Source organism: Rhinoderma darwinii, chromosome 4 (genome assembly GCF_050947455.1).
Source record: "Rhinoderma darwinii isolate aRhiDar2 chromosome 4, aRhiDar2.hap1, whole genome shotgun sequence".
NCBI lineage: Eukaryota > Metazoa > Chordata > Amphibia > Anura > Rhinodermatidae > Rhinoderma > Rhinoderma darwinii.
In genome coordinates, this window is record NC_134690.1 from 18,986,142 (window position 1) to 18,998,334 (window position 12,193).

Below are 12,193 nucleotides of genomic sequence, written 5' to 3' on the forward strand. Positions count from 1 at the left end.
TGTTTTGCATAATACATTTTTACATCACCATTATCTATCAGGGTCTAGAATGCTACCATGTGATTTAGACAATGATAACGTCATTGTAAATTTTTCCCAGGAGGTCGGAGAAGTTTGCGTTCGGCTGTGAACGTATTTCCCATCCCTGCGCCGCCCGTTTTTCACTGATCAGTTGCTAAGAAATGCAAAAGAAAAAAGGAAAGTGAAAGCATAAAAAACGGTACATATAAGGCCTTACTGGACACCAGTGGCGTAGGTATACGCATCGCAGCGGTTGTAATTGATCGGGCCCCCAAAGACTGGGGGGTCCCCATGCCCCCCCCCCGAATCACGCCTATCCACTGTTAGGCTATGTTCACACACTTAGAAAAAAACATCTGAAAATACTGCGCGGTATTCAAAGGAAGACTGCTCCTGATTTTCAGCCATTTTTTAAGCCACTCACGTTTTTCACAGCGGTTTTTTTACGGCCGTATTTGGAGCTGTTTTTTATATTGAGTTGATGAAAAATGGCTCCAAAACGGCTCAAGAAGTGACATGCTCTTCTTTTACGTGGGCGTTTTTTTACGTGGCCGTTATTCAAAACGGCCGCGTAAAAAAACGCCCCGTCGGAACAGAACGCCGTTTTCCCATGTTTGGAGGCGTTCTGCTTCCGATTTTTTGCCCGTTTATGGCCTGAAAAACGGCCGAAAATAAGCTGAGTGAACATACCCTTGTAACTGGGGCTTATGTAATAACCCGCGGTGCTACTGTGACCATATACTTACCCTCCTTGTGTCCGATCCAGGTCCGGCCGCAGCGCTGAGTCCACGCACAATGTTGTGACAGTGAATGGCGTCAGGACCCGTGGTGCGTTTGGAGCCGAAAAAGAGAGGACCGGCTCAGGAGCGAGGAGGGTGAGTATAAGAATACTATCTGCTGGGGCCCTGTATCTAAGTCTATAATGTGTGATACTGTCTGCTGGGCCCTGTATCTAAATCTAACATGTGTGATACTGTCTGCTGGGCCCTGTATCTAAGCCTAACATGTGTGATACTGTCTGCTGGGCCCTGTATCTAAGCCTAACATGTGTGATACTGTCTGCTGGGCCCTGTATCTAATCCTATCATGTGCGATACTGTCTGCTGAGCCACTGTATCTAAGCCTAACATGTGTGATACTGTCTGCTGAGCTGCTGTATCTAATCCAATCATGTGTGATACTGTCTGCTGAGCCACTGTATCTAAGCCTATTATGTGTGATACTGTCTGCTGGGCCCTGTATCTAAGCCTAACATGTGTGATACTGACTGCTGGGGCCCTGTATCTAAGCCTATCATGTGTCATACTGTCTGCTGGGGCCCTGTATCTAAGCTTATCATGTGTGATACTGTCTGCTGGGGCCCTGTATCTAAGCTTATCATGTGTGATACTGTCGGCTGGGGCCCTGTATCTAAGCCTATCATGTGTGATACTGTCCACTGGGCCCTGTATCTAAGCCTATCATGTGCGATACTGTCTGCTGAGCCGCTGTATCTAATCCTATCATGTGTGATACTGTCTGCTGGGGCCCTGTATCTAATCCTATCATGTGTGATACTGTCTGCTGGGGCCCTGTATCTAAGCTTATCATGTGTGATACTGTCCGCTGGGCCCTGTATCTAAGCCTATCATGTGTGATACTGTCTGCTGGGGCCCTGTATCTAAGCTTATCATGTGTGATACTGTCGGCTGGGGCCCTGTATCTAAGCCTATCATGTGTGATACTGTCTGCTGGGGCCCTGTATCTAAGCCTAACATGTGCGATACTGTCTGCTGAGCCGCTGTATCTAATCCTATCATATGTGATACTGTCTGCTGAGCCACTGTATCTAATCCTATCATGTGCGATACTGTCTGCTGAGCCGCTGTATCTAATCCTATCATGTGTGATACTGTCCGTTGGGCCCTGTATCTAATCCTATCATGTGTGATACTGTCTGCTGAGCCACTTTATCTAATCCTATCATGTGTGATACTGTCTGCTGAGCCGTTGTATCTAATCCTATCATGTGTGATACTGTCCGTTGGGCCCTGTATCTAATCCTATCATGTGTGATACTGTCTGCTGGGCCCTGTATCTAATGCTATCATGTGTGATACTGTCCGCTGGGCCCTGTATCTAAGCCTATCATGTGTGATACTGTCCGTTGGGCCCTGTATCTAAGCCTATCATGTGTGATACTGTCTGCTGAGCTGCTATATCTAATCCTATCATGTGTGATACTGTCTGCTGAGCCACTGTATCTAAGCCTATCATGTGTGATACTGTCTGCTGAGCCGCTGTATCTAAGCCTATCATGTGTGATACTGTCTGCTGAGCCCTATATCTAATCCTATCATGTGTGATACTATCCGCTGGGCCCTGTATCCAAGCCTATCATGTGTGATACTATCCTGGGCCCTATATCTAATCCAATCATGTGTGATACTATCCTGGGCCCTATATCTAATCCAATCATGTGTGATACTATCCTGGGCCCTATATCTAATCCTATCATGTGTGATACTATCCTGGGCCCTGTATCCAAGCCTATCATGTGCGGAATTGCTAATTATTTTTTCGACCTCCCTCAAAATATATGAATAAAAGTTATACAATGCATGATATAAAACGTTCTCTTTGTATGATATATACACGTATATAACCCACACATGGCTGTACATGACCCGGCGGCTGCAAAATGTCAAGTATGAGGAAATGATTAAATAAAAGTGGAAAGTCACAGAGCAGACATGGTTCAGGCCAGCTTACCTATATGACCGAGGCAGCCATATACAATATACAGCCTCCCTCGACTAAACGTACACCAAAATGTCCCCCTTCAGTGTTAAAATGGTTTGGTCCATTTAGGCACTAAAGAGGAATGTTGTACTCCCCTATGTAAATGGAAATGGAATGGTCAAATTTGTGCATAAGCCCCGCGGAGGAAGCTGCGAATGTGATGTAATAGGGGTGTAATGGTGTCTGTCCTTTCAGGTCGGCTTACCAAAATGTCGGAAGTATTCATAATATGCGTCTTTCCCAGACTACCCTAGGGTTACGGACACCTTGATCCTCCCCTCTTTAGAATCGATGGTATAGCCCCCTGTGTGGCTGTACAACCAAATCCATTTTCAACTCCCCCCATGTATTGGAAATGGGACCGTCCAAGTAGTATAAACCCGCGCACGGGAACCAAGGAAATATACTGTAATAGGGGTGTGATATTTTCCATATACGTGATCAAAATGTAAGGAGCTGCCATACTACAGCTCTGACCACATATACCAGAATGCCGCCGCCTTCTGTGTAAACGGTTTGGTCTAGCTAAGGATTCTTCCGCTGTACAAAACCTCCCTGTGAATTGAAAATGGAATCGTCTGAGTAGTACATAACCCCCGCGAAGGAACCTGGGAATGCGCTGAAATAGGGGTGTAATGGTTTTTGGCGTCCTCTAGTGATTGGCACCAGTGTGTACAGGTAACGTGACTTATCAGTTGTTACAAATGTATCAGACAGAACCTCCATCTGTATCTCATGATGATATAATCTGCCGGCCCTTCTAGTGAATGTGACCCCTTCGACCTCTAAATGACCCCTAAACCTGTGTTGCGAAAAAAATTGACGTCATTTTTTTATGCAGTTTCTGTGTGTATTCCGCACAAAGGCGCTTACATGACGTGTTTTTGATATTTTATTTTTTCCTTAATTTTTTTTTCCTATAGAGAAGCCTATAAGAAAACGCCTTAAAAAAAACAACTGCGATTGAAAAAAAAAATAAAAAAAAAATGCATGTTTGTAAACACCTTCCCTTTAAAAATACGGGAAGGTGTCCGTGGGCCGTAGACATGAATGGATGAGTCTGTAATTGCGGATCGAACTTCCGGTCGGGTACATGGGGTATAAGCTCAGTTCACACAGCATTTTTCTGTTGCCGATTTTAACGCAGAGATTTGAAACTCTGCATTTAATATTGCTCCTTTTGGCGCAGATTTTACGTTTTGATGCGGAAAACGGACATAAATTATATTCTGCAGATTTATTTTATTTTTTTTGTGTGAATTTTAAGATACAATTTTAAGGTGTAAACCGATTAATTGACGTGCTGAAGATTTTAAATTCTGCAAAACGTCTATGTACGTGCGGACAAATTCTGCCGGTCCTGCGTTACGTTGTGAATTTGTTGCAGAAAAATCTGTGCGCCAAATCCGCACGTAATACACATCGTGTGCATGTGGCCTGTGGGTGCATTTACGCTAAACGTTCTTGGCCGTACTTCTTTTTCGCGAGCGTCTTCTTACTCGCCGTATTTTGACAGCGACGCGTAAAATTACACCTCGTGGGAACAGAACATGGTAAAACCCATTGCAAGCAATGGGCAGATGTTTGTAGGCGTAATGGAGCCGTTTTTTCAGGTGTAAAATGCCTGAATTACGTGCGTGTGAACATACCCTAAATGATAGGTGTGGTAGTGGCCGTTTATCTGTATTTTGCACCTGTGCAGTCTCCTCCATATAACATTGTGGCTTGTCTGCCTCCTGCTGGGCGCTGGTGTTTTGCGTGTCTGTGTATCAGGAAGTGCGGCCTTTTTCTGTGTTTTTTTTTTTCTTTTTCATGTGATCCCATTTTCTGTGATTAGATCTATTAATGTTTTAGAGGATCTGCCAACTCTCTCCTAATGTGTCTCTTCTAGTAAATACTTGTAAATAATAATTCTGGAGGATATTTTCCTAGAACGAAGTTTTGCCGTTCCTCTGTTATTCCTCCTAGAAATGTATGAATAAATGGATAACTGGGTGTTACAAGTTGGGGGGGGGTCCCTAAAAAGACACACTGTCCAATCAGTGCTGATTAAGTAAGACTGTGTAGGGACACGCCCCCAACTAGTAACACCCAGTTATCAATTTATTCATACATTTCTAGGAGGAATAACAGAGTTCTCCTACCTTGTCATTCAGGATCGGGAAGTGTTTGCCATATTAGTGCTGAAACAAAGGTGCCGAGGTGCTTGGCACCTTCAGCTGTGCTCCCCGTTCGCCTGAAGACATTCTGTGTGATCGCCGATCCTAGCCGGGGTTCAGAGCTCTTTGAGTATTTCTACACCTTTGTTTGAGGGATGGTGGGGGTCTGAGCACACGGACCCCCCCCCCCCCCCCCCTTATATCCAAATTGATTCATGGCTGACCCCTTCAACCTGTTTCTCTTATTTCATCAGTCGTGTAAGCTCTGGGTCAGTCTGGGACTTCTTGACAAGGAAATGTTTTTGCCTCCAGGTTTCAGAGATGCCGGAAGGGCCCACAGTGCGGCGGTTCTGCTCCCGGGTCTCCCCATTTGTAGGACAGCAGGTAGTGAAGGTTGGTGGCAGAACCAGGCAGATTGCCCTCCAGGATTTGATGGGGCAGTGGCTTCAGGACTGTCAGGTAAGGGATTATCAGGGTTTTTTTGTTTGTTTTTTTTGTAGAAATCTTTAAGGGATTGCCTGAGAATGAAACATTTCTCCAAAGTGACATATCGTCCCTTGTCTACACTAGAGCTCAGACTTGTGTCCTCGTTGAAGTAACATGTCAGTGTGGCCTGACAACATAACAACACTGACGTTACATCCCGGAGCAGCGTTAAACAATGTGATCTGGCCAGGGACTCCAGGACTGGAGACGCCTCTGACATCACTGTCCATATATGTCAGGGGCTTCTCCACGACCAATGTCACTGGCCAGATCGCTTGCAATGATCTGGCGGGGGACTCCGGTATTGTATCTCCTAAAATCACTGTCCATGTGTACAGTGGCGTCAGGAGCTTCCCCGGGCACAGCACTTCAAGTAGCCTTCTGCCCTGGAAGTTCAGACGACATGTATATTGGGATACGTCCAGTGGCGTAACTACCGCCGTGGCAGCAGTAGTGGCTGCTACGGGGCCCGCGGCATGAGGGGGCCCGTGTCACCCGCCGGCACGGGCCCCCACCATGGCCGCAGGCTCCGCTAGCAGCCGCTATGGCTGCTACAGCGCGACGCCACTGAACACTACGGCAGAGCAGGGAGGTATCTCCCCACTCTGCCATTAAACAAAAGACACATATCCCCTCTCCACAGGACATGTATCCCCTCTCCACAGGACATACACAGGATAGGGGATACATGTGTGATCGCTGGCAGCGATAGGGAGAACGGGGGACTGAAAGTCCCCTGACGTTCTCCATCACAAACCTCGGACTTCCGGGGTCTGTGTCGGCAGCTTCGGAGAAATGAATGGAGCGCCGGTCCCGCTTGTGCGCATGCGTGACCAGCGCTCCTTTCATTTTTAGTGAGCTGCACAGACGCCGGAAGTCAGAGGTTAGTCATGGAGAACTTCAGGGGACTTTCAGTCCCCCGTTCTCCCTATCGCTGCCAGCGATCACACATGTATCCCCTATCCTGTGTATATCCTGTGGAGAGGGGATACATGTCTTTTATTAGGACACACTGTAGGTCGCATTTTTTTGGGAGGGGGGACGCTGTATGGCGTTCCCTACGGGGGACGGCGACGCTGTATGGCGTTCCCTACGGGGGACGGCGACGCTGTATGGCGTTCCCTACGGCGGGGGGGGCGACGACGCTGTATGGCGTTCCCTACGGGGGGACGACGACGACGACGCTGTAGGGCGTTCCCTACGGGGGGACGACGAAGCTGAAGGGCGTTCCCTACGGGGGGGACGACGACGCTGTATGGCGTTCCCTACAGACCCCCCCCGCCTGTAGATAGCGCCATACAGCCCCCTCTGTCGATGGCGCCATACAGCCCCCTCTGTCGATGGCGCCCCTCTGTCGATGGCGCCCCTCTGTCGATGGCGCCCCTCTGTCGATGGCGCCCCTCTGTCGATGGCGCCCCTCTGTCGATGGCGCCCCTCTGTCGATGGCGCCATACAGCCCCCTCTGTCGATGGCGCCATACAGCCCCCTCTGTCGATGGCGCCATACAGCCCCCTCTGTCGATGGCGCCATACAGCCCCCTCTGTCGATATCTACAAAGGGGGCTGTATGGCGTTCTCAAAAGGGGGGTTTGTAAAAAAGCACTATCTACAGGGGGGGGGGCCCCAGTCAAAAGTTTGCTATGGGGCCCAGTCTTTCCTAGTTACGCCCCTGGATACGTCGCTACATTCCGTCAGAATTATATGTGGGGAGGAGTAGACATAATAATAATAATAATCTTTATTTATATAGCGCCAACATATTACGCAGCACTTTACAATTTAGAGGGGACATGAAACAAACAATATCAGACATTACATAGTGACAAAGTTCATTTACAATTCAAACCTGGGGAGTGAGGACCCTGCTCGCAAGAGCTTACAATCTATGAGGACATAAGGGAGACACAAAGTGTAATAGTGTTTGTTCTGTACAATGGTCCGGCCATCCGGCTCCTTGACTAGTGTCAGTCCATCTTCATGTCTCACATCCTGTGTCTACAGGTCCACGGGAAGAATCTCTACGTAGCGTTTGGATGCGGCCTGACACCTGAAGCTACTTCTGATAATGCCCGAGAACTGGATGATGGGAAATCTCACAACACTCATGAGGAGAATGCCTCGAATTCTTTCCCACCCAGTGAAGCCACCACAAGTACAAATCTCCTCGACTCATTGAAGAACGAAGAAAATCCTAGACGCAAATGGCTACGCTTCCATTTTGGGTTGTACGGGAGCGTTAGAGTCAACGAGCTAGCTCGTGCGAAGCAAGGGAACAAGAGAGGGGATTGGAAAGACCCAACACCCAGGTATGTTGTCTGCAGAGCATCTGGGGGTTAAGACCACTACATGCAGGGCGCCCGGGGGGTTTAAGAACAGGACTGCAATGGTAAGGGTATGTTCACACGGCTTACCAAAATACGTCTGAAAATACGGAGCTGTTTTCAAGCGAAAATAGCTCCTGATTTCAGACGTTTTTGTAGCAACTCGCGTTTTTCGCTGTGTATTTTACGGCCGTTATTGGAGCAGTTTTTCAATGGAGTCCATGAAAAACGGCTCCAAAAACGGCCCAAGAAATGACCCTCACTTTTTACACTGCGTCTTTTTACACGCCATATTTTGAAAACTACGTGTAAAATTTTACGCCTCGTGGGAACAGAACATCGTACATTCTATTGCAAGCAATGGGCAGACGTTTGGAGGCGTAATGGTGCAGTTTTTTCAGGCGTAAACGGCCTGAATTACGTCTGAAAACACATCGTGTGAACATACCCTAAGAGTGATCTCTCTAAGGGTATGTTCACACGGCAGCGTCTGGTACATCTGAAATTACGTAGCTGTTTTCAGGCGAAAACCGCTCCTGAATTTCAGATGTTTTTGCATGTGCAGGCGTTTTTCGCGGCGTCCATAACAGATGTAATTGGAGCTGTTTTTCTATGGAGTCAATGGAAAACTGCTCCAATTACGTCCCAAGAAGTGACAGGCACTTTGACGGCGGCGTCTTTTTTTAAGCGGCGCGTAAAGAAAATACTGTCTGCACAGTACATCGTAAAACCCATTCAAATGAATGGGCAGATGTTTGCCGACGCATTGGAACCGTATTTTCGGGCGTATGAACATACCCTTACACTAGGTGTGGTGAGTTGATCAGACACTTGGCATAGAGGTGGGAAAAGCATTGGGAAAGTCCTGACTAAAACAGTGTCCCCACACCAAATTTCTTTAAGGTAGGGTTCCCCCGGGATCGGGAAAATTCCAGGAGCTCTCCGATGATAAGAAGTTTGAGGGGATTTTAATTTATGCTAACAATTTTGTGCCCCCAGACCCAGTGGTGAGAGCCCTACCCTCTCCCTCACGGTAAGGCTTCTATTCCAAACCTATTACCACTTACCCTACATATATCCCAGCACAGCTGAAGATCCGAATTAAATAGTGACCCACATGGCAAGAGTCCTGCCCATGACCAACCGGAGCTGCTCGCGGAATAATTAAGGAGTGTCTTATTGCGGCGTAGTTATTCACGCCATAGGTCCAAGGCTTTTAATGATGGCTGGTGCTTCGTTGCTTGCTAGGTTAATTCTGCACTTCACGTCTGGGGGTTTCCTTGTGTTCTACAATTGCCGGATACTGAGGTGTTCTTCGCCGTCCGTGGAGCCCACCTGTGATATCCTGTCCTCGGAGTTTGACAAGGGAAAGGCTTTACGTGCGCTGTCACTTCCTAGACCGGTCTGCATCTCTCTGATGGATCAGAGGCACTTCTCAGGAGTAGGTAAGAAGAACCTAAATTTCATGATGTCCTCATGTCTATGTATTACCCATGGGGTGACTACCGCATGGCGCACGTTTCACAATCACCGAGGTGGTTGTCACTCTTCCAGTAGACGAGGAAGATCCTCGGTTACTTTAAATTCCAACCGAGGGTGGAATTGTACTTCTGAGAAGACAGTGGCCTCCACCAAAAAGAAGTTTGACGAGGCACCAGAATCTCTTCGCCCCTGTTCAAGCACCAGACGACTAAGTTTCATTAGGGATATGGGTCCTGGAATAACAGAAAATAACACATACTAATGCAGCAGACTCCAAGCAGTGGCCCTCCAGCTGTGTCCAAACTGTGGCCCTCCAGCAGTTCGGGAAACTCCTCCCACCTGTGTCTGTCATGGTATGCCTGGAGCTGGAGTTTCACAAATCCTAGAGGACCACGAATTGGAGACCACTGTTCTAAGGCCTAGTTCACATCTTGTTTACGCACCTACGTTTGACATCTATGCCGGGAAGAACTCCCGACGTGTTCCTAAAACGTAGACTGTGGCACCATAGACTATAGTGGTATTAGTTAAATGGCTGTCATGAACTGGGGTCTTAAGGGTTTGACATATCCGTTAAACGCATACCCTTATACCCTTATAGTGTAGGTGACAGATGCCAATGTAGTACAAGGGTTTGCGTTTTTCAAAAATTCTTTCCATGCCACGTTATAAATTTTAGTGGCGCTCGTAGATACAGGAGAAATCTTCTGAGTCGGCAGCAGATACAAAAGGAAATATTCTGTGAGGAAGAATGTATCCAGCACTTGTAGTAAAACTTCTAGTTTATTAGGTCATCTTTAAAAAACTGCAAATTAAAATGATCTTGGGAGGACGCTTACGCGTTTCAAACCACTAGGTTTCTTAATCCTAGCTGATTAAGAACCCTAGTGGTTTGAAACGCGTAAGCGTCCTCCCAGGAGCACAAATATAAACTAGGCCTAATATGTTTCTGTACTGCAGATTTAAAGGGGTAATAAAATTTTTTCCCCACTTAGGGGCTGAGAATTAAATAAGATGGAACGAAAAGCAATACTTACCTGTCCTTGCCCCCGGCAATCCAGCGCTGAGGCTCCGGCGGCAGTCCCGGTGCTTGTTTATATGCACATAGCATGTGACCACTGCAGCTAATCAGAGGACTCAGTGGGGCTCCCTGGTGATGAATCTTAATTCTGCCATAATGCCTGAAATACAACATATGGCCGCTGAGCCCTCTGATTGGCTGGAGCGGTCATATGCTACGTGTATGTAAACGACCGGCGGGAGTGTTTCCGGAGCGACAGTGTTGGATCGCCGGAGGCAAGTATAGGTAAATTTTGCTTTTGTCTGATTTCATTTTCAGCCCCTAAGAAAAAAATTCACTTCCCGGATAACCCCTTTTAATGACTGGGTGGGGAATATATCAAGAGTTTTGTAGACCGCCAAAGTTGTGCTAAAATTTGCGGCTGTTTACTTTTCCCACTACTCTCCGAAAGTGGCGAGAAAAATGGGCAGGGCTGAGCTAAAGGGATTAATTTACGCCTAAAACTGGCGTGAAATCTATGCCAACTCCTGACTGGCGCTGGCATATATTTCAGTCTGAGGGGTGTAGCATGTTACAGGCCCATGGTAGTCCTTTACTGTCCTCCCCATTGGACACATTTTTTTTTTTAATGTCTCATTATACTCCCCTCACCGCTCCTTCTCTAGCTCCCCCTTCATGCGGCGGCTTATTCAAGGGACTGACACTGCCCGGCTTCGAAAACCTGAATAAGCCGCTACATGAAGAGGAGCGGTGAGTATGTATTTTTATTTTGTAATGTAAGGGGGGGGGGGGGACAGGACGGATGAGATGCGGTTGTTCCGCCGCAATTGTGGCGCATGGCCAGCGAGATATGTGACGTTTATTAAGAGACGTTGACCCCAATGTATTGTTGACTGATAACATTCTCTCCAGGGAACATCATAAAGAATGAGATCCTGTTTCTGGCTGAAGTCCACCCGCTCTCCCTGGGCTCCCTGCTGCCCGTAGAAACCCTGCGTACCCTCGTTGACCATGCCATAAGCTTCACTGCCCAGTGGCTGAGGAACAAGATGCAGGGAGAGCCGTTACACTACCACATCTACATGAAGGAGCACTGCGAGAAGGGGCACAAGGTTGTCAAAGAAAGCATCGGACCCCCGTGTGGACTGCAGCGGCTTACCTGGTATTGTCCTACGTGTCAGGAACGTGTACAATCCCCCACACAGGAACGGTCATAGGCACGGGAAGAGTCGTCCTATAGACCTACTCCAGTCAGATATACACCGCGTTCTTCCTGTAAATGTCCATAGAGGGCAGTATTATAGTTGTTATATTTTTGTACATAGGGGGCAGTATTTACCATTTGAGTAAATGGATTCTAGTCTCTTCGTATGAAATTATGGAAAAATTAGGGCGGATTAATGTAACGGGAGACGTTATTGTCCTAAATGTATATGTTTGATAGAGCGCTTGTATATCTAGGTATTAGATATGACAATTACTATGAGAATAATAGTAAAACTAATTTATAATCTTCTAAAGCTGATAAATGATAAACACTTTTTATTTTTATTTCCTCTTCATTATGATTTTCAATATTAGCCGACTCTGTGTAAACGGCTCATGCTACCGACAGCCGTATATTTCCCCCGCAGCGGCCACAACAGGGGCAACGCGGTACTTCATGGTGGCCATTCAAATGAATGTGACCAAATAATAAATGGAATGGCTGCGTCCTCCAAAGAAAGTCACTCGTCGTTATGCCCTGTTCACACTGGTTTTTTTTTTGGATTCGGAAACTGCGCCAAAAGATGGCCGAAAACCAGCGGGAAAAAGAAGTGGCATGGCCTTTCTTCTGCCATTTCCGTTTTTAGGCTGGATTCACACGAGCATATTACGTCCATAATGGTCGGAACGTATTTTGGCTGCAAGTCCCGGACCGGA

The 12,193-nt window shown here is 47.1% G+C and overlaps 1 protein-coding gene across 1 annotated transcript; it reads left to right on the forward strand.

The window, feature by feature from the left end:
- The first annotated feature begins 3,211 nt into the window (after window positions 1-3,211).
- NEIL2 (nei like DNA glycosylase 2) lies at window positions 3,212-11,961 on the forward strand. Its single transcript, XM_075863807.1, has 5 exons — window positions 3,212-3,480; window positions 5,274-5,420; window positions 7,448-7,752; window positions 9,016-9,212; window positions 11,183-11,961. Exons 2-5 carry the CDS (start codon window positions 5,283-5,285, stop codon window positions 11,485-11,487), a joined length of 945 nt encoding a protein of 314 aa, XP_075719922.1. The 5' UTR covers window positions 3,212-3,480; window positions 5,274-5,282; the 3' UTR covers window positions 11,488-11,961.
- The last annotated feature ends 232 nt before the right edge of the window (window positions 11,962-12,193 follow it).